Source organism: Panthera tigris, chromosome B2 (assembly GCF_018350195.1).
Source record: "Panthera tigris isolate Pti1 chromosome B2, P.tigris_Pti1_mat1.1, whole genome shotgun sequence".
Lineage (NCBI taxonomy): Eukaryota > Metazoa > Chordata > Mammalia > Carnivora > Felidae > Panthera > Panthera tigris.
Window position 1 is genome coordinate 80,094,676 of NC_056664.1, and position 27,884 is coordinate 80,122,559.

A 27,884-nucleotide genomic window follows, 5' to 3' on the forward strand; every position below is an offset into this window, starting at 1 on the left:
AGAACTTCAGATGCTGTAGTGAGGTGGCAGCAGCTCAGTGAGGGCGGGAATGCTAAAATTCTCACCGCAGTTCGGAACTCCTTGGCTGTGTCCCTGAAAATGGCACAGGGCTGCCTCTGGGGCCGCCGCATAAGATCACCTGAATTGGACCCTACAGGGACTCAGCTAGGCGGTGCCTCTACAGCTTGTGGCAGAGACTTATTTTTCCTGAAAAAAAAAAAAGGGAGAAAAACCTGACTCCCCAAATGAAGGAGATTTTATGTAACTCTTCTGCCATTTTTCTCTCACCTCTACAGTGTAGCTGAGCTCTTAGAAAACTGGTGTTAAAGCACTTCAGCAAGAAGCCAGGCAATTGAAAGCCCCTTCTAACAGCTGTTAATGGTTGTCGATGAGCAGGCAGGCACAGGGCTGGAAGGAAGGGAGCCAAAAATAACTCCACAGCAGTATTTTCCAGGTTTCAATAATTTCTGGTGCTGGAAAGAAGGAGCTTGAGGAACTGAAGTACAGCTCTCTGAAAGCAGTGAAGAAGCTAGAGGGTTGAGAGCCATGGACTGTTGCCTACAAATCCCCATCCTCATATAGCAGGACTTGTAAGGGCTTTCTCAGGAACCTGGTATCTGAGAAAGACTAAAACAGGAAAATGGAAAAAACAAGGTAAGGAAGACTGATGTTGGAAGTGAACTGAACTCAGCTTCTGGCACGTTAACGTCTGGGCCAGGTACTGGGGGAGTTTTGTGAGGCTGTTCCTTCTTAGTGTGTGTGTGTGTGTGTGTGTGTGTGTGTGTGTTTTAAAGTTTATTTATTTATTTTGAGAGAGACAGAGAGCAGGGGAGGTCAGAGAGAAGGAGAGGGAGAATCCCAAGCAGGCTCCGCACCACCAGCGCAGAACCCAATGTGGGGCTTGAACTCATGAACCATGAGACCATGAACTGAGCCAAAACCACGAGTTGGACGCCCAACTGACTGAGCCACCCAGGCACCCCTTGGTGTGTGTTTTTAACCTGTGTTTCATTCTGTGGGATTTACAAACCCATTCTATGGTCAAGGAGTCATTCTAGGCATATTTCTTTTTGCCCTTGATTCCTAGCCTGGATGGTGTTGCCTCCCTACTACCTTTCCATTCAACACGTTCTCTCTTTGATAGAGATTTGTAGCACTGTGGGCTTTAGGGACTCAAATTTTTTTTTTTTTCTAACATCCTGCCTCCATTTATGTTTTTCAATCATATCTCAATCTTATCAGCCATTTTCCCAAGAATTGTAGTCACAATACTATTATTTTTTTGGTTTTCTTTTCTTTTCTTTTCTTTTTTTAAAAAAGATTTTATTTTTGGGGTGCCTGGGTGGCTCAGTCAGTTAAGCGTCTGACTTCAGCTCAGGTCATGATCTCCTGGTTCATGTGTTCGAGGCCTGCGTTGGGCTCTGTTCTGAAGTTCAGACTCTGGAGCCTGCTTTGGATTCTGTGTCTCCTTCTCTCTCTGCCCCTCCCTCACTCATGCTCTGTCTCTGTCTCTCTCAAAAATAAGTAAACATTAAAAAAACACTTTTTAAGTAATCTTTATACCCAACGTGGGGCTCGAACTCACAACCCTGAGATTAAGAGTTGCATGCTCCACCCACTGAGCCAGCCAGGTGCCCCATGGTTTTCTTTTCATTTTTATAATGTATATGCATAATGGAGGAGTCTATTCCCTGACATTTCCCTGTCACTCAATTCAGATGTGCATGTGGCACTCTTAAATCTTTCTACCTGCTCTCTGAAAGTTTTGATACTCTTTGTGAGTAAAACTAAGTCTCTGAACAGCACTTCCCTTTGAACTGTGTACTTGATCTTTCTGGGCTTGGCAAACCATCACCCACTCAGATCCGAGACAGGAAGGTGGCAGATGATTCAAGCTTCATTAGGAACAAGTCATGCTAGAATAACTTCACTTCTGGTTTTGATAGGATTACTGCTCAGAGAATGCAGTAGAAAGAGAATCCCAGGATTTCAGCAAGGCAGCTGATATCTCTTAGGTCATTCTTTGAATAATATGAAAAAATGGGGTCTGGAAGATAGTAAAATTAAGTGATCAATAGCTCAGTGATGGATCAATGTCAACTTCAACCTGAAGGAAAGGGTGGCTATGTGACCCAAGCTTCTGTTGTCTGCTCTGTTATGTTTAAGTTTCTATATCTGACTTGGAAAAGATGTTGGTGGCAAGCTGGTAAGATACTTCAAGAGAGAGAATCAAGATCCCAAATAAAAACCACAAGTTGATATTATAGGATAAAGTATAAAGATTCACTTTAGCAAAAATAGAATCAAATCCTGCACTGGGATTAAAAAAGTCAACTTTGTAAGGACAGGATGGAAAGGTGCTGGCTTAACTGGGTGAGTCAGGACAGTGGCACAGACACCAGGAAATTTAGCATAATCCTGGGCTACATCAAGAGATGTATAATGCATTGACAGGGTTATAGCTTTACTCTATACTGTTCAGATTACAGTGAGACTCTAGTATTTAGTCTTGGTGCTGTATGTTAAGAGCAGGCCTGACCAAAAAGGATCATGATGAGCACTGAATCCAAGTGATATATGGAGCTAAGCTATTAAATTCTGAGAAAGCAAGATTTATGGGACCCACATAAGAGCTATCTTTTTAAAAATTGTTTAGAAAAATGTTTATTTGTTTTGAGTGAGAGAAAGAGAGAGACCAAGCAGGGGAGGGGCAGAGACAGAGAGAGGTAGAGAATCCCAAGCAGGCTCCGCACTGTCAGCACAGAGCCTAATGTGGAGCTTGAACCCATGAACTGTGAGATCATGGTCTGAGCCAAAATCAAGAGTTGGATGCTTAACCCACTGAGCTACCCAGGTGCCCCAAAGCTGTCTTTGGAGAGCTAATGGGCTATTAGGAGGAGAAAAGATAGATTTTTTTCCTCTTTAATTCCAGAGGACATAAATAAGATCACAAATAAAAATGTAAGGGAGGTAGATTTCTGCTAAAAAGGAAGGAGACTTTTCTAGTAATCACAGATGTACAAAATGGAAGCAGCTCTTGAGTGGTGGTGAGCTCCCGATTGCTGAAAGTGTTCCAGCAGAGACTGGAGAGCTACCTATGTCATTATCATAAAAGGGTTCCAAATTGGATGGGAATTGGGTTAGATGACTTTTAACATGGCTTATTTTTTAACCTTTAATCCTTGGCACTCCTCATTCCCCGCCCCCCCCCCCCCCCATGATAATCAGGAGGAGTTATGGTTCTTAGTATTCCTTAAATACTTCATACAAAAATTGACAAAGAAGGGTGCTTGGGTGGCTCAGTTGGTTAAGCGTCTTTTGATTTTGGCTCAGGTCATGATCTCACGGTTTGTGAGACTGAGCCCATGTCAGACTCTGTGCTGTCAGTGCGTAGCCTGCTTGGGATTCTCTCCTCTCCCTCTCTCTCTGCCCCTCCTCTGCTCACGCTCTTGAGCTCTCTCTCTCTCAAAATAAATAAATAAACATTAAGAAAATTGACAAGGAAGAAAGACAAGGTTGATAGTAAATTCATTTACTCTGGATACCACTGCCAAAATATAAGGACTTATGAGTTGGCAAAGCAAACAAAGCTTTTTTGAACTTCCCCAAGTCTCCTATAAGTCAATGAATGCATATCCTTCAATCTACTTTAGTTTGGAATGCTGGCCTAGTCCAACCAGTCTGCTGAGATCATGAACAATTTGCAGAGAACACAGGGAGTCTTGACAGAATATAATGGAAGGCACTATTAAAAAAAATAAAGAAGTCAGTGATTTCCTAAGTATGTAAGTTTTCAGAAGCCATCATACCTATTCAACAAAAATTCAAGTGTATAGTTGCAGAACCTTGAAATTAAACAAATGCAGACTTAGCAGTCTGAGTTTCAGGCATTATTTCCAGGTATGATTTTCCCTTGCTGAATAAGTAAGCTCTTTCTATTTAGACCTGTCAGAGGAGCAAGTGTAATCAGTCACATGGACCTACAATTTTGTTTGAATGAATAGCAGCATGCCCCATCTTGTATTTTCCTGGGTTTGACATAATAACAGCCATTTAATAATACCATAAAAGTTGTACACACCCTGCCATTCTATACACCCTAAAATGGCAGGAGAAAATAGCCCGAAGCCTTTCCTCCCTCATAATCTCTGGGACAGGTTTTAGTACTGAACCAGGTAATCCTGAAATCTTTGCTAATTAGGGGAAAGAAACCAGAAGATATGACCCCAAGTAGAAGAGATGGAGGACACCAGGCAATGAAAGAAGTGAGATGACGGTAAAGGATATATTCTACAACATGGCTGTAAGTACTGTGATTCACTTATGGTTGAAACTCATGGTAGATATCTCTAATTTATCAAGAATGGTCAGAACTTACAAGAGAACATAGCTCTTTACCAGCAACCTGAGCCAAAGGCAAAAGAGATGCTCATGCAATGATGAGACCAACCAGGTTCCTGGAGATCACCCATTCTAGCGCCTGCTTACCTGTCTGTTTCCTGTGTCAATGCTTAGGGCTCTAATCTGGGTTGGAATTTTTTGGGTAGTTCTCCCAGGTCTGTGACCTTGCTATCTAATTAATGATTCTAACTCAAACTTTAGACACAAAGTTGAGGCGAACAATTGAACTAGGGCTTCCTGTTGTGGAGTTGGCAGTGGAGGGACCTTCTCTTGACACTGGCCTTTGATCACAGATGGCCATGCTGATACAGAGGCTGCCCCTCTAAGTTCTATTAAGATAGATCAGGAAGAAAGCCTTGGATGCTAAGATGATCATGCTCTTTCAGAAATCTTTAACTCAAAGCAAGTTACATTTTCAAATAATATCATACATTTTTTTCCCCAAAAGGATTGAAGTGAATCGTAAGATCCAAAAATAACCTTCTGACACAGACTGAGGAACCCATGGGGGCCAGACTCTATAAGACCCAGGGAATTATACAATTCAGTAAGTGGTTAGAAAAGGGGCCCAAGTGTGTATGAACCATAAAAGAGGCTGAATTTCAGTGAGTTTTGGACCAAGAGACAATTGTATTTGAAGTAACAGTAGGAGCTGGAATAGAAATCTGTGCCAAGTAGAGCTGTCCTGGACTGCTGCTTGACATTAAGCCTAGCAGAGGACTACCCAGTGGGATGCTGGGTAACTCAAGGGTGATTCTGAAATCTTTTTCCTGTCATGAATGGTAAGGATGACCACAAATGGGAGACCCATGTGCCATGTGCCAGGTACTCACTCCCACCCTGCAGAGCAGTTACATTATCCCCAGGAGCCAGGCTCAGAGGTTTAGCGACTTGCATGGGGCTAAACTGGTTGGTGTAGGAGCTGGGATTAGAACCCTAACTGTTGTTTTCAAGAGGCCACTCTCTCTACTCATCTTGCTACCTACTGCTTCATGAAATCCATGCTCTTTAATCCTAGCCAGAGCGGGAGGGTTGCCTGAGATAAAGAGAGATTCCGGGACCAGGCCTGAGGCAGACATAGGCATCCTGGATTTTCCGGTAATCCATTACATGAGCCTAAGTATTTCATCCTACTCCTTGGTCTTCTTTTTTTTAAAAATGTTTTATTTTTTTATTTTTGAGACAGAGAGAGACAGAGCATGAACGGGGGAGGGTCAGAGAGAGGGAGACACAGAATCTGAAACAGGCTCCAGGCTCTGAGCTGTCAGCACAGAGCCCGACACGGGGCTTGAACTCACGGACCTGAGATCATGACCTGAGCCGAAGTCGGACGCTTAACCGACTGAGCCACCCAGGCGCCCCTCCTTGGTCTTTCTTTAAAATGCATAATAGTATTAGGTCCATCGTGTGGATGAGCCCCTCGAAGTAACTAATAAATGTCTACAAAATGCTGGAGTGCTTACACATAGACACACAGACATACACACCATATGTGTGTGCATCTTGCAGAATCATAGTGAGGTGGGTAATAGAAACATCTATGGTTATAACATAAAAACCTTTACTCCATGGACTCTGCTTGTTTGCTATGTCCTAAGGCATTTGAGTTTTAGAACTTATATATTTTTCCCTCCATGGAAGTAATGCTGTTAATGTAGCTTTTAAAAATTATGGTAGGGGTCCCTGGGTGGCAGAGTTGGTTGAGTTGGTGTCCAACTCTCGATTTCAGTTCAGGTCATGATCCCAGGGTTGCGGGATTGAACCCTGCGTCAGGCTCTGGGCTGAGCATGGAACCTGCTTGAGATTCTCTCCTTCCCTCTCAATCTCTCTCTCTGCCCCTCCCTTGCTTGCACACACACTCTCTCTCTCTCTCTCAAATTAAAAAAAAATTTTTTTAATTGTGGTAAAAAAACACGTACCATAAAATTTACCATAGTGATCATTTTCAAGTGTATAGTTCGGCAGTGGTAAGTATATTCATATCGTTGTGAAACAGACCTCCAGGAGTTTTTAATCTTGATATCTGAAACTCCATAACCATTAAACGATTCCTCTTTCCCCTCTCTTTCCCAGGCCCTGGTAACCACCATTCTATTCTTTGAACTTGACTATTTTAGATACGTCATATACAGGGACTCATACAGTGTCTTTTTGTGACTGGCTTATTCCACTAATATGGCTTTTGCAATAAACCTAGGGAGGTGGGAAGAAAAGGCATGAAGAATGAGAGGGAAAGGGCAAATACACCTCCCCTCTGTTTCTGGTGTTGGCCAGAAAGGTCAGTGTCCTGGACTGTTCTCTGGGGCTGGTCCACAGCTGGCGGTGTGTACTCTGGCTGTGGAGAGAGGGTCCAGGCAGGGTGGGCGCAAAGGCCTATCCTCTCTCCCAACGAGTGTCTACTGAGGGCCCAAGTTATTGGAGTCCCCGTTTTCAGTATACTTTCTGAAGTCCACAGAACTTCAGCAAGTTTTGAAGAAGTCTCATAAAAAGCCCTCAGCATCTTCCCGGAGGAGGAAGAATCTGAATAAATAAGGCCTCCTTATTTTAAGAGCAGCCTCTGTTGGAATCTTGGCGGGAGAGCAGAAGAGGCAATGGAATGTGAATGAATAGTTTCAAAGCTGCCAGAGCCTGCTCTTGAGGAACGAAATATGCTTAGAATGTGCGTCCCTCACGGACACAGGCGTAGGGCAGAGAAGGAAGGGAAATTTGGGTTCAAACTGAAAGGCAGTCTGTGAAATCTGGTCACATGTTGAAGGGGTCATTGGCAAAAAATGTCTGGGAACCGCTGTTACACTCCGGCTGAACCTTGCAGGGCGGCTCCCACACTGTTGCCTCACATGTCACTGTGACTAGGGCCACATCTTCAGCACAAATTCCTCCTTTTCCCACCAAAACTGCCATCCAGCGCCCAGCACTGGGGAGGCCTCCTACAGCAGCTTCACATGGGAGCTAGACTCTTAGAGTCAGAAGACAGAATGAACTGGGAGTTAACCCTTTTGTCTGAACTGACAGCTCAACTTGCCAGTTAGGTGTATTTGTAAACAAAAAGAAATTCTCTGAAAAGATTTACACAAGGCAATCATAATTATCCTTGCACAGGCCTGCTGTGAAATTCTCAGCAGATCTTTAAGTTTTTGCCTTTTTCCTCCACCTGACTGCCGATCGTCCCCTGATCTTGCCATCCACCCATCCAAAGCCTTGTTTCCTCTCCTAAACCTGCTCCTCGGACAGACTTTGCTTCGCACCTCAGTTCCAGGCAACTCCTATCCTGGTTCTTGCGGCCAAAAACCTCAGTCATCTTGGATCCTTTTCTTTCTCTCATATCCCACTTCCAATCAGTTAGTGGGAAATTCTGGCAGCTTTGCCTTTAAAATAGAGTCAGAATCCAAACTTTTGCATTCCCTCCCTGCTACGTTCTTGGATAGAGCACCTCTTGCTTGGATTATTTCAGGAGATGCTTAACAAGTATCCCTTCCTCTGCCCTCCTCCGTTGGCAGGCCTATTCTCAAACCCAGCACCTGGAGCCATCCTTTAGAAAGATACACCGGACTACATCACTGTTCTAGCCAAAATCCTCCAAAACATTCCCAATTCACTGAATCAAAGCCAGTCACTTAAGTGTCCCGTCAGATGCTACGTGATCTGTCTCTTCCCAACCCCAGCTCTCGCCCTGGTCTCTGTGTGAGGCTTGCTTGACGAGGCCTTTCTGAACAACTATATCTAAAATTTCAACTCCTGTCCTCATTAACTATCCCCTCCTTGCTTTATTTTACCCTGAACACTGATCGCCAACTTACATATTCTTGTTTACTGTATGTAAACCCTAAAGGGAACATAAACTTTATGACGGCAGAGGGGTTTCTCCTGTATACACAATGCTCAATGTAAATCTGCTGAACAAATGGATGGCTCCTTCTGGCTATTAAAGTCTCAGCTCAAAGGCCCCCTTCTTGGGGAAGTCTTCCCTGGCCATCGTTACCTAATGCCACCTTTCCCTTGATGGCTGTCTATCATATCACCCTCTTTGTTTTGCTTCTAGCATTTACTACATTCTAAAGTTATCTTGTTTTCTTATTTGTCTTCCCTGCTAAAACGTAGGTCCATGAGAGCTCCAACTTACTCTGTCCTATCCTTTGCTATATCCCCAGCACTAAGAACAGGGCGTGGCACAGAGCAGGTGCTCAGTGAATGCTTCCTAAATGAATGGAGCACTTTCATGACAAAATCAATTCAAATCCATTGTTTGTTTGCCCTGAATTTTTTAATTTGAAAACTTCAATCTACAGAAAAAAATGAAAGAAATGTACATTCATATATCATTAGCATGAATCCACCAACTGTTTAATTTTGCTAGATTTGTGTGCTCTCTTCTCTGTACTATCTATCAATGTATACACACACACACATCTCTTTCTAGAACCATTTGAAAATAAATCATGACATTTCACCTCTAGATAGTTCAGCATATATTTCTTGAGAATAAAAATATTCTACATAACAAAAATACCATTTTCCTACCCAAGAAAAGTAACGTTGATACAACATTATAAACCAATATTGCAGTCTGTCTATATTCAGGGTCTCTAAATTGCCCCAAGGATGTCCTTTACAGATATTTTTTTTCCAATTTGGGAGCCAAAGGTCACATATTGCATTCATCTGGGACAGTCCCTCATCATTTTTGTCTATTGTGACAGTGGTGTTTTTAAAAAGTTCAGTCCAACTGTCTTGAAGAATGTCCCACAGAGAATGTCTAGTCATAGGACCAGATGTAAAACTTAATATAACTTATTCTTTTAGTCTATGTGGTTAACTAACCAATTTAATATACAGTGAATTCATTTTTTCTATTTCTTTAAAATTTTTAGGTTTGCAGCTTTTCTTTTTGTCTAAATTTAAATTTTTTGACTATGTAAAACATTTATTTTTGGGGGGATTTTTTAATGTTTATTTATTTTTGAGAGAGAGAGAGAGAGAGAGCGCGCGCGCGCGCGCGCATGAGTGGGGGAGGGGCAGAGAGAGAGAGGGAGACACAGAATCCAAACGTAGGCTCCAGGTTCTGAGCTGTCAGCACAGAGCCTGACGTGGAGCTCGAACCCACAAATGGAGAGATCATGACTTGAGCTCAAGTTGGATGTTTAACCAACTGAGTCACCCAGGTACCCCAACTATGTAAAACATTTAAATGGTTCAAAAGTCAATATCAAATAAAAATACACACTCAGAGAGTCATTTCCATCCCAAACCTTTTACTCTGTTTTCACCCCCTTTCTATAGGTCACCTTTTTCATAATTCCTTATTTTTCTTTTCTTCTTCTTTTCACAAAATATGCAAATGTGTACGTGTGTATATACTTCTGAGTTATACATACACTTCTGTACATTATAAATATATATTCTTATTTTCCATTTTTTTCTTGTACAAAAGGAATAATACTATATATACTGTATGTGCTCTTTTGCATCTTATTTTTGTTTCTAAAATATATTCTGGAAATTACTCTTTATCAGTTCATGGAGGTCTTCTTTTTTTCTTTCTCATGACTGCCTAGTACGTGGTTATGTGGTTGCACATCTGTGGATAATCTTGTGTGTGTGTTGTTTTGTATTTGTACAAATCCATCATTTTTTAGTGGATTGTTAAGGACTGAATTACATCCCCCACCAAATCCACAGTTTGAAGGCCTAATCCCTAATGTGACTGTATTTGGAGATGGGGTCTTTAAGGAGATAATTAAGGTTAAATGATGTCATAAGGTGAGGACTCGATCTCATAAAAATGGTGTCCTTATAAGAAGAGACACCAGTACTTTCTCTCTGCGCACAGAGGAAAGGCCACATGAGGATACAGTGAGAAGGTGGCCTCCTACGAGCCTCCAGCCTCCAGAACTGTGAGAAAATAAACTTCTGTTTAAGCCACCCAATCTGTGGCATTTTGTTATGGCAGCCTGAGCTAATACATGGGTATTAGAAGAGTCAAATACTGGGGCACCTGGGTGGCTCAGTCGGTTAAGTGTCCGATTTTGGCTCAGGTCATGATCTCAGGTTCATGGGTTCAAGCCCTGCGTTGGTCTCTGTGCTGACAGCTCAGAGCCTGGAGCTTGGTTCGGATTCTGTGTCTCCCACTCTCTCACTGCACCTCCCCCACTTGTGCTCACTCTCTCTCTCTCTCTCTCTCAAATAAATAAATATTCAAAAAAAGAAGAGTTAACTACTATAGACCTCCCATGTAAACAAACTAAAGATTGATTTAAGAAAAAAAGTCACTTAAAAAAAAAACTTTAAAAAAGAGACATTTCTGGAGGTCTCTGAGGAGGAAGTAGGGAAGGACCAGCATTCTGTTGGCCACAGAGTAGGTATCAGTTTGCCTGTTAGGTAAAAGTTGTTTTAAACACCAGTGTGAGCCTTCCAGGTGCAGATCCATTAGAGCATCACTTTCTATTCTGACTCACTCTTCTGAAGTTTCAGTCATACACGTATCAGTTGTCTTCTTCCAGATTTTGGGCTTGACGTGGGGAAGGGAACTATCTTATTGCTGCTGGGCCTCCGTGAGCAGCCCCCCTGACACAAGGGAAATGTGGAGAGGAATGAAAACAGTGGAGGTTCTAGGGGCACCCAGGGGCCTAGCCTTCTTAGGGTCAGGCGGTGACTTCGTGATATGTTCTTAATTTTTATAAAGCCCAGTTGAAGATGAAAGAAGCCTTTTACTGATTGGTTTTGTAAAACGTCATCATCCGTCTGATTAATATAAAGACATGTCCTTATCTCCAAACATTTTGACATACCCTGGAAGAAGCAACTACCTGGACATAATCTGTATACAACCAGAGCCTGATGTAAATACTAAGGTTATTGAGCGACCTCCCAAAGGATACCTTTATAGATATTTATACATGTTGGAAAATGCCTATGAAAAGACTCTCCTTTTCTTCAGTTTCAGTACTTGTACATCAGGCTGACAGGAAAGGAGAGGAGACACTCCCCACATCCTCTCCTTCTTTCAGAGCTGCTCAAGATTTAGCTACATGGTGAGACTTTCCTTCTCTTTCTGGGGATGCTAGGGTTAGAAACTTGGAAAACATCTGAGCTATTTCCACTTAAGATAACACTAGTAATTTCCAGAGATGTCACTCTAAAACACAGACAGGAAGGCAAGGGCATCGGTAGGCTTCAATGATCAAGGTAAATTTAAATATGAAAAAAGGTCTTAAACTTTTAATAAGAAAGAATGAGAAGAAATCAACTTTTTATTTATTGATTTTGGTTGATTTTCATTTAACCATTGAGACCATGAGTACAAGTTTGTTCAGCCCAAGTTAAGGACTTTAGTTTCTTAGGAGAATGCAGATCCCTGAGCTGGACAGAAGGGACCAGAAAGCCTGGGGGACAGCACTGGCACTTTTATTATCTATCTATCTATCTATCTATCTATCTATCTATCTAATGTTTATTTATTTTTGAGAGACAGAGTGTGAGTGGTGGAGGGGCAGAGAGAGAGGGAGACACAGAATCTGAAGCAGGCTCCAGGCTCTGAGCCATCAGCACAGAGCCCGACGTGGGACTTGAACTCATGGACCAGACAGCGAGATCATGACCTGAGCTGAAGTTGGATGCTCAACCGAGTAAGCCACCCAGGTGCCCCTAAAAATTTTTTTAATTAAAAAAAACTTTTCCATTTGCAACTACATGGATGGAACTAGAGGGTATTATGCTAAGCGAAATTAGTCAGAGAAAAACAAATATCGTACGACTTCACTCATATGAGGACTTTAAGATACAAAACAGATGAACATAAGGGAAGGGAAGCAAAAATAATATAAAAACAGGGAGGGGGCCAAAACATAAGAGACTCTTAAATATGGAGAACAAACAGAGGGTTACTGGAGGGGTCGTGGGAAGGGGGATGGGCTAAATGGGTAAGAGGCGTTAAGGAATCTACCCCTGAAATCATTGTTGCACTATATGCTAACTAATTTGGATGTAAATTAAAAAAAAATAAAAAAATTTTTTGAGAGAGAGAGTGTGTGTGCATGAGTAGTGGAGAGGCAGAGGGAGAGAGAGAGAATCTTAAGCAGGCTCCATGCCCGGCACAGTGCCTGACATGGGGCTCAATCTCACAACCATGAGATCACGACCTGAGCCGAAATCAAGAGTCAGATGCTTAACTGACTGAGCCACCCAGGCGCCCCTGATTTCTATGATTTTATCTTGATTCTTCAACTATATTAAAGCTCTTTGAAGGAAATGATCTTGCTTAATATTTTTAACCTAAGCCCCCAAAGAAGCGGCCTATGAAAGGGTCATGTGTTCCCTTCCTCTGCTTCTATGAACCGTTTTACTTAAGTCACCCTGTCGTTTTGAATATCTGGTTTAAACACACCACACAAACACACCCCAACTCCTCTGAAGGTAATTCTGTATTCCTTTGTACCTTATTCCAGTGTCTCGCATCTTACGCTGTCCTTTAATATAGCTGAAATCCCTCACATGTAGCAGGGATACTATTTCTTGTGTTCTGTGAGTGAGAACATCTGGTCAACATCTACTGTAACAGCCTTTAGGTGGCACGAAGATCCTTTGTTAAACAGAACTTTGAAAGGTCATCGCAGTTCTCTCTATGAGCATCTTGTAAATCTGATGGATTTAACTCACCCCCAAAATCTGCAGAGTTACAAAATTTGTGCTTCAAGCATCTTTTAGTACCCTACCGGTTTCCCCAAACTCTGAAGCTCTTACCCTAAATCCTGGTGTTCTACACTCCTGATCTTCCTGCCTTCCTGTCGTAGGTCACAGTTCAATTCCTGGGCTACTACAGCTTCTTTAGGGAGAAAGAAAATTCTCACACAGTCTACAGTGTCTACTGGGAAGGAAGAAGGGCTGTGGAGACATGAAAACGGCCCTTGTGCTACTTACTGGGCACGAGGCAAGACCCTTAAGCATCCTGTCTTTTAGTAACTTGTCTGTTCTCCCTACCCTTCTCTTTTTGTAACTAATAAGACAAAAGTAATAGATACGTTGGGGGGTGTCAGAGGCCTCTCTGGACAGATCTCTGAAGTGACTTTGCACACGTAATTCCACTGCAACCCATGTCACTTAACATGGCCCAGCGAACATGTGTGTGGCCGCTGCTCCCAGAAACCCGCTCTGCCCTACTCCGTTCTGGCTGCTGGTGCCACCTCCGTGAATGGTATCACCTCTACACTGTCTTTAGGAAGACTAACTTGTCCTCTGCTTTTGCAAATAAAGAATTAAAAGAGAAATCTATAGAACAAGAATGAAGACTCAGAAATAATGAATCAGAACAAATGAGTAGCAATAATATTTAATATTCTCCTTTAGAAAGCAGAAGATGAAATGAAATAGTTGTTACTTCAACTGTAATTGTGACCTTCTGTATCCTTCCTTTGATTTTCTTCTAAACACAGGAATCTTTTGTTGGCTAAATCCCAGCATTTTTTTTTTTTTTTTTAAACCCCTGGGCCAACTTTTTGGCTTGCTTGAGAACAGCTGCCGGTATTTCTTTTTGCTGCCAGTCAGTCAAAAAATGTGCTCACGTTGGAGGCCTGGCTCCGTCCCACCCAGGGTGCTGAATGCATTAACTTTTTCACACACAGTCTTTGCCAGGCTGCACACAGAAGTCCATCTCAGACAGTAAAGCTCACTGAATCATCAGCTAGCTTGGAGTTGGTGCCAATGTCGGTTAGAGAGACTGTCAACATATTTTAGGAGTCTATGTCAAAGTGATAAATTTTACTATATGCACCAAGTTAATAGGAAAAAGAGCACTTCTGAAATATCAGGAAACCAAAAGTGCCATTATTTAGCTGCTCCACTCTTGAAAGCAAAAACAACCCAACCCTCAATCTAGCCTGTGATTTGGTTAAAAACCAAAACAAACAAGAATGTAAACATAAGGTATTAACTGATTACTGCCAACAGTTTTATTTCACTTTCTTTGTGCTTCTAAGGGCAGCTTTTTTCTATTGACATCCACACACCACTCCAATGCCTGGATCTGATCCATTTTATTAAGAAATTCCTGAATCAATGTCCTGGTTTACAGCGTGTCCAACCAAGAATCCAGGTGTTCTCACCCTAAGAAGGGTGTCTTTCAAAAGCTGTCTGCTTGTACAACTGCACACCCAACAGAAATGTCACGGACACCCCAACAATAGAGCTGCAACCTGAAGCAGTTTGGTGACATTCCAAGTTTTTGAATGGAATGTGAATCCATTAAGATTATTAGGTAACTTTACTGATATCCTCCAATTTGTGCCAAGTGTTAAAGCTGCCAAAGAAAAGACAGAATAAAAACTGACTCTTGGATCCCAACTCTGAGTATTTTGGTATAGAAACTATATTTTCTTGTAACTCATTTAAAAAACACACCATGATTTCACTGTTTTAATTGCAATCTCAGTTTTCAGGAAGCAAAGAGAAGAAACAAGATACATAATCGATGTTTCTCTTCCGTTCGGCTTTCAGCCTAAATGGTCCTGTGCTTTTATTGGCAAAGCAGGGCAGGTAATAACAGTGAACAAGAAACCTATTCTAAGAAGAACTGGCTCAAGTGAAGTACCACTACATCATGAGTGACTCAACCATCTCCTCAAGAGTGATTTACTCTGCAACGATGAAGCCATGCTAATTGGACAATGGCCTGCTGCCAGCTCATGTTGGCATGACCTACAATACCCTTGGCTGACTGCCATTATGTTTCTCTAGCACACTGGTTTTTTTTTTTTTTTTTTTTGGTAATCTGGATGGGAAGTGGAAATAATTTTTAAAAACTCTCCCAAGTGCTATTTAACTTCTTATCATGAATTAAAAGTTTAATTAAGAACCCTGTTAAAGGCTCAGGTTCTATGATTAAATATGACAAAATAATAGTTATGATTACTGATCAAGTGAGGAACTTTACAGCTCTGAACTTTGTCTTTAAAGCTATTATTAATTTTAATTGAAATAGCTAAGAGACTCCATAATAGGGGAAAGAAAGAATCGTAAGGGACATTTAATTCATATATACAGAAGAGTTTTAAAACGAATAGGTATGTGGGTAACAATTTTATAAAATGTAATGCAAACAACTTTACTGTCAGAGGCTTTGTTTGAATCCATTAAAAAATGTTAACTACTGCGGTCATCTCATATAGCAATAAATAGGTAGAGTGAAAAGAATCCTTAAACTGGCTTTGAAATCAGGTCACTTAAAAATAATTTTTAAATATGTCTTAGTTTTTGTCAACTCAACTCCTTCTACTATGCCAAAATAGGAGCACGATTCTGCTAAGTTTCTTTAAATAGGACTTACTGGCCTCAGGATTTAAAAAATGTAAGAGGTTTGGAAACAGCTTATGCATTTCAGTTTTAAAATTAGCTATTGCTGTGGCTATTTTCACACCAGATTTCCCTCCCTCTGTATCAGCACCATTGAGCAGCCTTTGGAGATGGAATCACAATAGTATTAGCTCTTCTTTTCATGGCTTTGCTTTATTACACCCCCATTTGAGACTGAGGCCCAGATTTCAGGGCTGGAAGTCACCTTTACGTTACTATAAATAAGTTCTGCCTTCAGGCATTTCAAAACTATCAGCATGATTCTGGGACTTGAAAACTTCTTACTTGCCAGCAAGTAGTTACCTGGAATATTTTGACTTATTATTTATTTGCTTTTTTTTTTCATCTGCTGCCAAGTCTCACTAACGCAACTTGGAAAATTGCACCACAGCTTTTAATGAGGATTCTGAGGTAAGAGCCATTTCATCAGAGAAGACTCTGCTTTCCTTTTATGGGAATAACAACACCTCCTGTTTATATAGCACCATCCTTCCAAGAAGTGTAACATACCACATTTCATTAATCTGAACAGCAGCCCCACAAGTCAAGCTGGTAACCAGTATCATTACTCCCTACAAACTCATGTTGAAATTGAGGTCATTAAATGCAACTGTTTTTTTCAAAATCCCAAAACCTTCTGAAACGGAGAGCAATAATCTGAATCTTCTGTGATTTGCTTGTGTTCCAGGCTATCAAACAGCCCTGTGGTTCTACAGCTCTTAACTGTCATCTTCTGTGAACTGTTGTAACACCATTTCTGAAAAGTCCGAGAATTCATGAAGGTGAGTATGAGAAGTGAGCTCGCTCCTCTTGGTGAAATTCTACGGTTCTTCCTTTTCCTGACTGGTGTGACTCCCATGGCCTTTCTCTACCTTTCAATCCAAACATCTCTCCTCTCTTTCTGACTAGCAGGATGTATTCTGTCAGACTTCAGAGATCATTCAGTTCAACTCCATCATTTTCAGGTAAGGATGTGCCTTGCTAAGTTGAGTCTGCCCACTTGGTCGGTAGCTCCCATCCTCTTTAAAGTACCTAAGGGCATCTGTTTAGCAATTGGCCTTTATTATTAAGTTTTCTCTCTTTTGCAACATTCCCATCAGCCCAAATATTAATTAGGATGGGCTAGGCTCTGCTGAGGAAACAAACACCAAATCTTAACAACTTAACATAAGGGTTTATTTCTCACTCACGTCAGAGTCTGATTTGAGTCAGATGGATCTTCTCCAACAGTGACTCAGGGATCTGGGCTGCAGTTCCAACATCTTGGTGTTCTTAGAGTTCTTTGACACCAGTTAAATGGATGGGAAAGAACATGAAGAACTCATATCTACTTTTAACTGTCTCAGACCAGAAGGGACCCATGACTTCTACTCATATTTCTTTCGCTGCATCTAGTTACATAGCACTCCTGATTGTAAATTTGGTCTTCCTATGCGTCCGGGAAAGAAAGGAAAATTGACTGATCATCCTTACCACAGAGTGCAAACATGCTGGGATTCCTTCCTACTTAAAACACACACACACACACACACACACACACACACACACACACACACCAAATAAAGCCTTCGACACCATTTACCTCCAGCTGCTGGCCCATTTCTCTGCTCCCTATAACTAGAAAGGCCTAAAAATGTAGCCCACACTAGCTTTTTCAAATTCCTCTCTTCCAATTCTCTTCAGAACATAATCTCATTGGATTTTGATCCCTCTGTTCCCTCAAAATGCTCAATGAAATCACAAATGGCTTCCAGACTGCTAGGTGGTCAATTTTCAGCCTTCATCTTAGCTGACTATTGGCATCATTTGACAAAGTTGATTACTCTCTCCTCCTTGAAATGCTTTCTTTATCTGGCTTCCAGCATACTATATATGTCTGCTTTTCCTTCTATCTTAATGCTTATTCCTTCTGGTCTACTATGCTGACTCCTCTTTCTCTCTCTGACTTCTTGATTCTAGAAAGCCCCAAGGCTCAATCTTGGGACCTCTTTTTTTTTCCTTCCCTATCTACACTGGTTCCCTTGGTGATTGTATTTTGTCTTGTGGCTTTCAATATCACCAATAATCTGGTATTAAAACTTCTATCTCTAGGCTGGAGTTGTCCCATGAATTCCAACCATGATATCCTACCGTATACTAGACATCTCTACTTTGATGTTAACACACATCTCAAACTTAATGTGTATGGAACAGAACTCCTATTCCCATTCCTACCACTTGAAACCTACTCCTTCCAGTCTTCACCAATTCCAGTTAATGGCAACTCCATTCTTTCAACAGTTCAAATCCCAAACCTTGGACTTATCTTTAACTCCTTTCTTTTCTTTCCATCCTATATCCATTCTCTAAGGGAGTCCCATTATCTCTTCCTTAAAATTATCACCAGAATCTGACATGGATCACCACTACTGGTATCACTCTGATTTAAGCCAATGTGTTGTGCCTGGGTTGTTGCCTTAGCATCTTGCTTTTGCCTTTGCCCTCTCTTTTAATCTATATTCATATAGCAGTCAGGATGATCTCCTGTGAAACCCTCCAATGGCCTCCCAACTCATTCCAAGAAAAGGTGATGTATCTAAGAGGTGCACAGCCTGGCCCTGTTACTGGACAGGCCTCCTTCCACTCTACCACTTGCTTATTCTGTTACTTTGTGTAAATCATGCCAAGCCCATTCCAGCCTCTGGGCCTTTCCCTTGCTATTCCTTCTGTTTAGATCACCCAGATGTCAGCATGGCTGGCTCTCTCACCTCCTTCAAGTCTTTACTCAAAGTCATCCCCTCTAAAAAATTCCTTTTTTGACCATCTTTATCTATCTATCTATCTATCTATCTATCTATCTATCTACTTACTCACCTACCTATTTATCTATCTACTTATTGAGTATAGTTGACACACAATGTTACATTAGTTTCAGGTGTACAACATGATGATTCAACAAGTTCATACACTATACTACGTTCACCACAAGTGTGGCTACCATCTGTCATAATGCAATGCTATTGCAATGTCATTGTTGACCACTATATTTAAAATTGCAGTGCTCTGACACTCCTTAACATCCTTCTGTTTTATTTTCCTTAATAGTATCTACCCAAGTACATATTATATTTATTTATTTTCTGTCTCTTTTCCTTCTCCCTCACTGGAATATAAACTCAGTTTTGTTCACTAAGTTTACCCAATAGCTAGAACAGTGCTTCCTGGTAAATAATAGGGCCCTGATAAATATTTGTTCAATGAATGAAAAAATGAGTGTGGAAACAGAAGTCCAAAGACGCTGACTGGTTTGGTAAAGACCTTACATGAAGTTAGTGAAAAGGTTCAGACTGTGGTTTTTCCAGATCCTCATGGCTGATGTTGCTTAAATCTAAAACTTTTCCTATTACTCTTCTTCAGAGGTTTGTCCAGGTAGTGAATGGGGTGAGGCTATAGGGCTGGCTCCGTGCTCTGGGGTGGGTGAGTGTTTTATTCTTCTTATCCTGGTCACATACCTCAATTACTGTTTCCCATCAATTCTCACCTCCCCCAAAGTTACAGTCAGACTAAGAATGCTGTTGACATCCTGTGCTATAGTGTTAAATACTTTCTGTAGTATTACACACTGAAAAGACTGTCCAAAGATAATCATGACTATCTTATTGCTTCTTTAAAAGACTGGACCTAAGCCATCCCAGATACATTAACAGCTTTCATCTCCTCTAAAAACTTTCAGACAAGAAGATTCCATAGTTTCCTTATTGTTCTCTGTACTAGGCAATACTACTGCAAGAACATTCTTTATTGTGCCCTGTGGTTAAGACTTAACAACAAATACCTTTGCTTCAGAATCCTTCTGGGTCAGTTTTCCTTTTTGTTTAGCCCTGAAAAAAAATGAGATCTGCCCTAAAATGTTGAGAGGGAGGGAGATGGGGGGAGAGAGAGAGAGAGACTGAAAGAGAGAGAGAGAGAGAGAGAGAGAGAGAGAGAAGTGAAAGAGAGAGAAGGCAAAAGACAGAGATAGAAAGTGAATGAACCAAAGTTTGAGATATACTTATACCTAGGAAAGCATATGGTCTGCCTGAAAGGGCATACTGACCCCTACCCAATAGCTATTCTCTGCATGAACCTTTCCTCTTTTCTAGAGAGTGAAAAACACCATGGGTAGTAAACCCAAAGAAAAGTGGTGGCGTTTTGGCAATAACCTTTTTTCCTCCCCTTGTTTTAAAAATATTTATTTATTTTTTTACAAATAAAAATTATATATACTTAAGGTATATAATGTGACATTTATACACACACACACACACTGTGAAATGATCACCATAATCAAACTAATTAACATATCTGTCACCTCGCATGCTTATCATTTGTGTGTGTGTATGTGTGTAGTGAGAACAATTGAGATCTATTATCTTAGCAAATTTCAATTATATAATACATTATTATTAACTGGTCACCATGCTATATATTAGGTTTCCAGAACTTACTCATCTTATAACTGAAAGTCTGTACCCTTTGATCAATATTTCCACTTTTTCCCTCCCACCTCCCCAAGCTTCTGATAACCACCATTTACTCTCTGTTACTATCCTTTGACTTTTTTTTTTTTAGATGCCACATATAGTGAGATCCTGCAATATTTGTCTTTCTATGTCTGGCTTTCACTTAGCATAATGTCCTCCAGGTTTACTCATGTTGCGGCAAACAGCAGGATTTCTTTCCTTTTTGAGACTGAATAAGACACATGCATACCATCTTCTCTTTATCCAGTCATCTGTCAATAGACAAGTTGTTTTCACATCTTGACTGTTGTGAATAATGCTGCAGTGAACATGGGAGTGCAGATATCTCCTTGAGATAGTGATTATATTTCTTTAAGATATATATCCAAAAGTAGGATTGCTGGATCACATTGTAGTTCTATTTTTAGTGTTTTGAGGAAACTCCATCCTATCTTCCACAGTGGCTGCACCAATTTACATTTCCACCAGCAGTGCAAAAGGGTTCCCTTTTCTCCACATCCTCACCCATACTTGTTACCTTTTGACTTTTTGATAATAGACCTTGGCAATAACCTCTTAACAGCCGCTCTTCCTCTGGCATTCTGGGAGGGAGCCAAGCAGCCCCATAAGCGCAGGGTTGATATGCAAACCCACAGTGGGCTCCATGTCTTTAAAGGAAGCACACCCCATCCCTGCCCTCTGTACTTGATATGCCATAAGACTGAACTTCATGACTGTGATGCCATCCAGCATGGTTGGCATCCAGCCCAAAATGGTCTCCAGGACTACAGCTAAGGAGGTGTTTGTTGAGCCAGCTTTAATACTAATGAGCAGTGGAGTAATGGGCTTGCAATGCTTGGCACATCGACCACTTTCTCTTCATCTGTAAGCACAAAATACACTTACTAATTATAAATTAAATGATCTGTTTTATTATTTAACTAAAGTACTAAGTACAATGCCTTATGTTCTACTATTTGCTGATACACATTCTTGGGTGTGTTTTTCAAAAGGGAGCCAACACTCAAGTCATGTAAACTCTAGGGACTATCTGTCATTCCATTTTTAGAAAAAAAAAAAAAAAACAGCAAAGAAAAAGAGAAGAGCAAGACATTTCAATTACTTCTTGACTTCCAGAAGGAGACCTCTATTTTTGTTTCTCACCCTTTTATTTTAGAGGCTATACTGGGCACTGTGAGTGGCTCTAATTTGCTGGTAATCACATTGCCCATCAGGAGTCACATTTTTGGGGTAGAACTGCACAACTGGACAACCAGAGACCAGAGCTGGCTTTGACCTAGACTGACCATGTAGGGGAGAGGGAGGGGCAGCAGTATGTATCTGGAAGTTCTGTAGTCCAAAAAAGAGCTTTCAGGCGCAGCCATGAGGGGTCCCTGAGAAGCACAGAGGCTGGCTGGTCAGGAAGTGTAAGGTGGGCCAAGTGTGAACAAGGCTGGGACAGACCAGAAGTTGATTTGAACTTGGGGACAGGATTATGATGAGGTTTAAAAATTTCCAAGGAGCTAACAAAAAAAAATTTTTTTTAATGTTTATTTACTTTTGACAGAAAGAGACAGAGCATGAGCAGGAGGGACAGAGAGAGAAAGAGACGCAGAATCTGAAGCAGGCTCCACGCTCTGAGCTGTCAGCACAGAGCCTGAAGTGGGGCACGAAGCCACGAACCATGAGATCATGACCTGAGACGAAGTTGGATGTTTAACTGACTGAGCCACCCAGGTAGCCCCTCAAATGTTTTTTCTTACATTATATGAACCAAATGCCAATTAGTTCCAAGCAACTACTTTCCAAGGTAATGTTTGGGATGTTTGCTTATTCGCTACTTAATTCAAATTCTAAAGTCATTCACTGAACCAAGTGGACAATGACTATAGAGCCTGCAAGGACATTTCAGTGTGCACATAGGAAAGAAAAACAATGCTTAGCACTTGGGGCCACAGGAGGGTGCTCTGAGCAGAGGGAGCGGGCTCTTTTGGAAGGAGGTGTTAGGAACAATTATAGACCCACAAAGGAAAATGCCAACTGTGGCTGGCTTGCCTGCCCTATCAGCAAGATACTCAAAGCTGGGTTACTGACAATATGAATCTATGTTTCATAGGAAGGAAAAAAAATCTAGTTATATCTGAAGGTTTCAGGTACATGAGCAACCAGAAGGTTTTAATGGTTTGGAAATGCAGATAATGTAGAAACAGCGATCATTTTCATGACAAAGAAGAAAAGAAAATCAACACATAGCAAATTCCCACTTAGCTGGAATACAAACAATCAAAAAGGCCAAACAGCAGATTTTTGTGTGATGTCTATATAATGTACCTCTTGCTTTAAAGATTCCCTAATACCAAGGAAATAAGTGATTATCAGGGATTTGATCTAAAGAAATTTAGTTATGCCACATGCATTTATATCCTGATTTCCTTTAAATTTTACTGTCTTGTTATTGTAATATGATAAATAACTCAAGGATTTCAGAGTGTGAGTTTTTATAGGTAGAAACCGGAGCTCAGAGAGGTTAAGTGACTGGATCAGGATCCCACAGCTAACCAGGGTCAGGCCAGGGCTTTTGGGCACACAGTCAAGGAAGTCTCAAGATGGGGCTGTCAACGAAGAGAGACTAAATTACATAAAATATGATTTTCATTTATAAATATATTTTAATATAACCTTTTTCTTTAAATTTTTTTTAACGTTTATTTATTTTTGAGACAGGGAGAGACAGAGCATGAACAGGGGAGGGAGAGGGAGACACAGAATCTGAAGCAGGCTCCAGGCTCTGAGCTGTCAGCACAGAGCCCGACGTGGGGCTTGAACTCACGGACCACGAGATCATGACCTGAGCTGAAGTCAGACACTCAACTGACTGAGCCACCCAGGCGCCCCTTTAATATAACCTTTTTTTGAAAATCAGTAAAAAACATAAATGAAGTAGCTCTCAAAAAGATACAGATAATAAATAAACTATAAGCCACACCTTCTCCCCAAGACCATTCTGGATAACTGGAAGTTTCCCAAATATTTGCAGGGAAGCCCAGAGTTGGAATAAATTGCAAGGCATTCTTGGTGCCCATCTAGAGAAGAAAGAGTCTTACATTTGATGAATGCCTACTATGGGATAGAGACCATGCTGAGAAATTTTATGTTTATTGTCTCACCTAATGACAGGTTAAGTGTTCACCCAATTGACCTGGATGAGGAAACTCCAGCTCAGGATCACACCATTCCTTGGCCTTCCTCCATTACTTGGTCCATAAACTTCCCTCCCTACACCAGTCCCAATTACCAATTTGTCCTTTTGCTTCTAGTATTGGGATCTTTCTACTTAAGATTTCTTAGGGGTGTGAAGAGTGATACTGGAGCGTCTCATGTGGGTACATAAAAAAGAATACTAATGTGAAAATGTTGAGCGCTTATGCAATCCTTCCTATCAGCTGGCCACTCTCCTGCTCTGCAGGGTTAACAGCAGATGTTTAACAAGGGACTGGATCTGGTGACCACCCTCCCCTCCAAGCCCCCATGACTTGTTTGCATATTTGTTTCTTATGTTGAATTTGGATGCCTTTCTGTGGAGCAGGTGCTTGCTCCACTGCTTCCTAGTGTCTTATACACAACCTGCTTTTATTTATTTATATTATTTTCCAGGCCTCTGGAGGCATTTGGATTTGTGAGCCCTGGGATTTAATGCTAGTTTTACTCATTAGCACCTCACATCAGGGTCATAGGGTCTCTGGCTTCTTTCAGAGTTGCTGTGAAAAGCTGATGAGTTGCTGTGGGTCACTGCGCAACCCCAGAGCTCTGTTCACATACGCTGTGGATTTGAGTTGTACCTTGGGAAATTGTGCAGTGCACAGCCTGGCCCTAGTGTTACACACTGTGTAGATGCACAAGGAAAGATTCTGGACCTGAACACAAAGTGTAAGGCTGCTCAGTGTTACCCTTGGTCCCATGTAAATGAAGGGGAGGTAAGATGATGGAGGCAGTGGGGTCCTTGGGTGGCTCAGCTGGTTGAGTGACCAACTTCGGCTCAGGTCATGATCTCATTGTTTGTGGGTTCAAGCCCCACGTCATGCTGTGCACTGACAGCATGGAGCCTGCTTTGGATTCTCTGTCTCTTTCTCTCTCTCTGCCCCTCCCCCACTTGTGCATATGTGCGTGTGCTCTCTCTCCCTCTCTCTCAAAAACAAATAAACATCAAAAAAAAAAAAACAAAAAAACCAACAGGGGGAATCAGTTGGACTATGTCCAAGTTACTCCTACAAAAAAAAAAAATTAAAAAAAAAAGACTATAGAAATAGAGGAATTGTATCCACAGTTCGAAGGGTGACCAATTAAATATTCTGTCATTATGAAGCCATCTTTTGAGTTTGTCCAGCTTAGGCTGTCCAGCTGAATGAATGTCAACTCTCAACAGAATGAGTCCAGCTACTAGTGTCCCTAAAGTAAAGACATAACTGTGCTCACTGAAGTAATTAAGAAACATGAGTAGGGTATTTTCAACAATGGTGAGAAAAGCAAGTTTACACTTCTTAGAATCCTACTATATTAACTGTGAAAATTACTGACTCCTTTAACTTTTCCCCCAAGCAAGGAATGCCCTGTGAATACTTTCATTCTTTTACTCTCAAGGGAAATCAAGTGCTCCTTCAACCATTTGAAAGAGAAAAATCATAGCCACAAGTCCCAGTGACTCAGATCACACATCCAGGACTGTAACAAACTTTGGCTATACTACTCAAAACCTGAAGAGTAAGTGAACTAGAAACTATGAATGACTGTGACATTCAGTTCCCTTCAAGAAAGACACTCTGCTCCGATTCATGCCTCTGAGATTTTAAATGCATCACATAGAAACTGGCTACGCCACAAACCTAACAGTGTTGGTGACTTGGACATCAAGCCCTTGGGCAGGAATGTGGGCCAGGGTCCACCTTCTAGCTCCTACTTAGACAACTGTCTACAAGTTAGTAAGCCTCCACGAGCAGCCACACAAACAAAGCAAACTACTATACCTCCTCAGGCAAGCTGACCACCAAGTCATTTTTCGTCTGTCCAACCAGCGCCTGCCAGAAGTATTCACTGCATGCGGCCAGCACAGCCCGGTGGGCCCGGAACTCCTTCCTTTCCACGATCAGAGTCACGTCACAGAGAATATCCTTTTTCCGTTGGTCATTGAGGCCCAGGAGGATGTTGGTGCAGTGGACTGTGGACTCATACACATACATGGGGGAGTCAGGCTTCTCATCCACAGACATGCCGTTCACACCCTGAAAGAAAGAAAGGCTGGGTCAGCATAGCTACCTGAGTCGGATACAGAAGGTGAGAAGAACATCATGGTTCCTGTGTCTCACTGCCATGAGCTAGGCAAAAGGGAGAATTGTCCATTAGCATATTCATGATCAGCATAATGAGCTCACAAAACATATCTGGAAAGTCACATTCAACAGCTGACTTTTATACTTTCCACTTACTGGATCCTTTTACTTTATGGAAAACAAAGCCAAGTCTCTTAATAAAACACCCCAAATATTTAAAACACATACGCACTCTAAAACTTGGTAGTTTTGATTTTGTTAGCCAACCGGAGAGGAACTTCCACATATGCATAGTCCCAATTCAAGTATTAATTGAGCTTTGTGTTAAGGGGAAATGAATCATTTTAAAGTATCTGCAATGCTCTCTTGATGAAGTACATGTAAGCTCCTAGGTTGATATTTGGCTAAGATGCCAAGCAGAATAGGTATCTGATCACAAGACACAATTTAACAAGTGAGGTAAACTGTATGTGTTCCAAAGTGTAGATATGGCCACCTATTGCAATTGCCCTCTGCCACTTTAAGACAAAGCAGAGCGAACATCATGCTGCTGTTGTGCATGAAAATCTCTTGAAAAGAATTGTGTGTCATTATCCCAGCAGACTGGATATTCATCCTGATGAAGGAAACACAATATATCACATTAAGAGTCACAAGAAAGATGTATTCCACAGTGAAGATTACTTTTACAAAAGGGTTCTTTGCTGTAAGAAGTGTCCACTGATGCACTTTAAACAATAGTATCTGTAACTAATTTGCATAACATGGTTTTTCAGTAACGTCTTCTACTAGTATGGATTCCAATAAAGTTTTATTTTCTTTTTGGCTACATTCTTATTTTAATAACTTTAACACACAATAAACTACATGTATTTATAGTGGGTGGTTTGATAAGTTTGGCATATAGCCACAACCGTGAAACCATTAATCACGATCAAGAGAGGGAACATAGCCTTCACGACCAAAAAGTCTCTTTATGCCCCTGAATAGTCCCTCCCTCCCACCTCTCTGTGGCCCACCCCCTTGAAACAACAGTTTTGCTTTTTGACACTATATATTAGTTTGCATTTTCTGTATCTTATATAAATGGAATCATACAGCTTATATTCTTTTATGTCTGGCTTCTTTGACTCAGCATAGTTATTTTGCAATTCATCCATGTTGCTGCATGCATCAAACATTTGTTCCTTTATTGCTGAGTAGCATTCCATCGTATGGATACAGCACAATTTTTTATCCATTCATCTACTGGCAGAAATTTGGATGTTTCCAGTTTGGGGCTATTACAAACAAAGCTGCTCTGAGTTAGTGTATAAATCTTTGTATGAACATGCTTTCATTTCTCTTGCGTAAATTCCTAGGGGTAAAATGGATGGATCATTTGGTATATGTAACTCTAACTTTTTTTTAAGTTTATTTATTTAATATGAGAGACAATGAGCAGGGGTGAGGCAGAGAGAAAGGGTGGGGGTCAGAGGATCAGAAACAGGCTCCATGCTGACAGCACAGAGACCAATGCAGGGCTCAAACTCACAAACCGAGAGATTATGACCTGAGCCGAAGTCAGTTGCTTAACCCAATGAGCCACCCAGATGCTCCTATAAGTCTATTAAAAAAGTGACTGTCCCTGTTTTATACAGTGGTTGTATCATTTTGCACTTCAACAGCAGAGTATGAGAGTTCCAGCTCTTTCACATCCTTGTCGCCACTCGATATACTCAGTCTTTCTAATTTTGGCCATTCTAATAAGTATTCTGTTATATCTCTTTGTGGTTTTAATTTGTTTTCCTCTAATGACTAAAGATGCTGAGCATCTTTCATGTGCTTATTTGTCATCAATTTACCTCCTCTGGAGAGATGTCTATTCAGATTATTTGCCCATTTTCTATTGGGTTGTTTCCTTGTTGTTGAGTTTTGAGCATTCATTATATATTCTGGATACAAGTCCTTTATCAGATATGTGATTTGAAAGTACTTTCTCCAAGCCTGTAGCTTGTCTTTTCTTTCTCTGAATAGTGTGTTTCAAAGAGCAGAAAGTCTTCATCTGAAGAAGACCAATCAAGCAATTTTTCTTTTATGGATCATGCTTTTGGTGTCATATCTTAAAAAAAAAAAAACTTGGCTTAAACCAAGGTCACATCTTCTGTACCTAATTTATACCTAATATATATATTTTTAATTTTTTAAATGTTTTATTTATTTTTGAGAGATAGAGACAGAGCATGAGCAGGGGAGAGACAGAGACACAGAATCTGAAGCAGGCTCTAGGCTCTGAGCTGTCAGCACAGAGTTGGATGTGAGATCATGACCTGAGCTGAAGTCAGACGCTTAACTGACT

At 41.1% G+C, this 27,884-nt stretch overlaps 1 protein-coding gene across 3 annotated transcripts in view; it reads right to left on the reverse strand.

Annotated features, from left to right (window-relative positions):
• The window catches only part of BACH2 (BTB domain and CNC homolog 2), a 349,101-nt gene that overhangs the window by 48,901 nt on the left and 272,316 nt on the right, over positions 1–27,884 (reverse strand). For all 3 annotated transcript variants that reach the window (XM_042986810.1, XM_042986811.1, XM_042986812.1), the window contains one exon: positions 25,244–25,498. In XM_042986810.1, coding sequence (XP_042842744.1) covers positions 25,244–25,486 — 243 coding nt within the window. In that variant the 5' untranslated portion in view covers positions 25,487–25,498. The remainder of the gene's footprint in view (positions 1–25,243; positions 25,499–27,884) is intronic.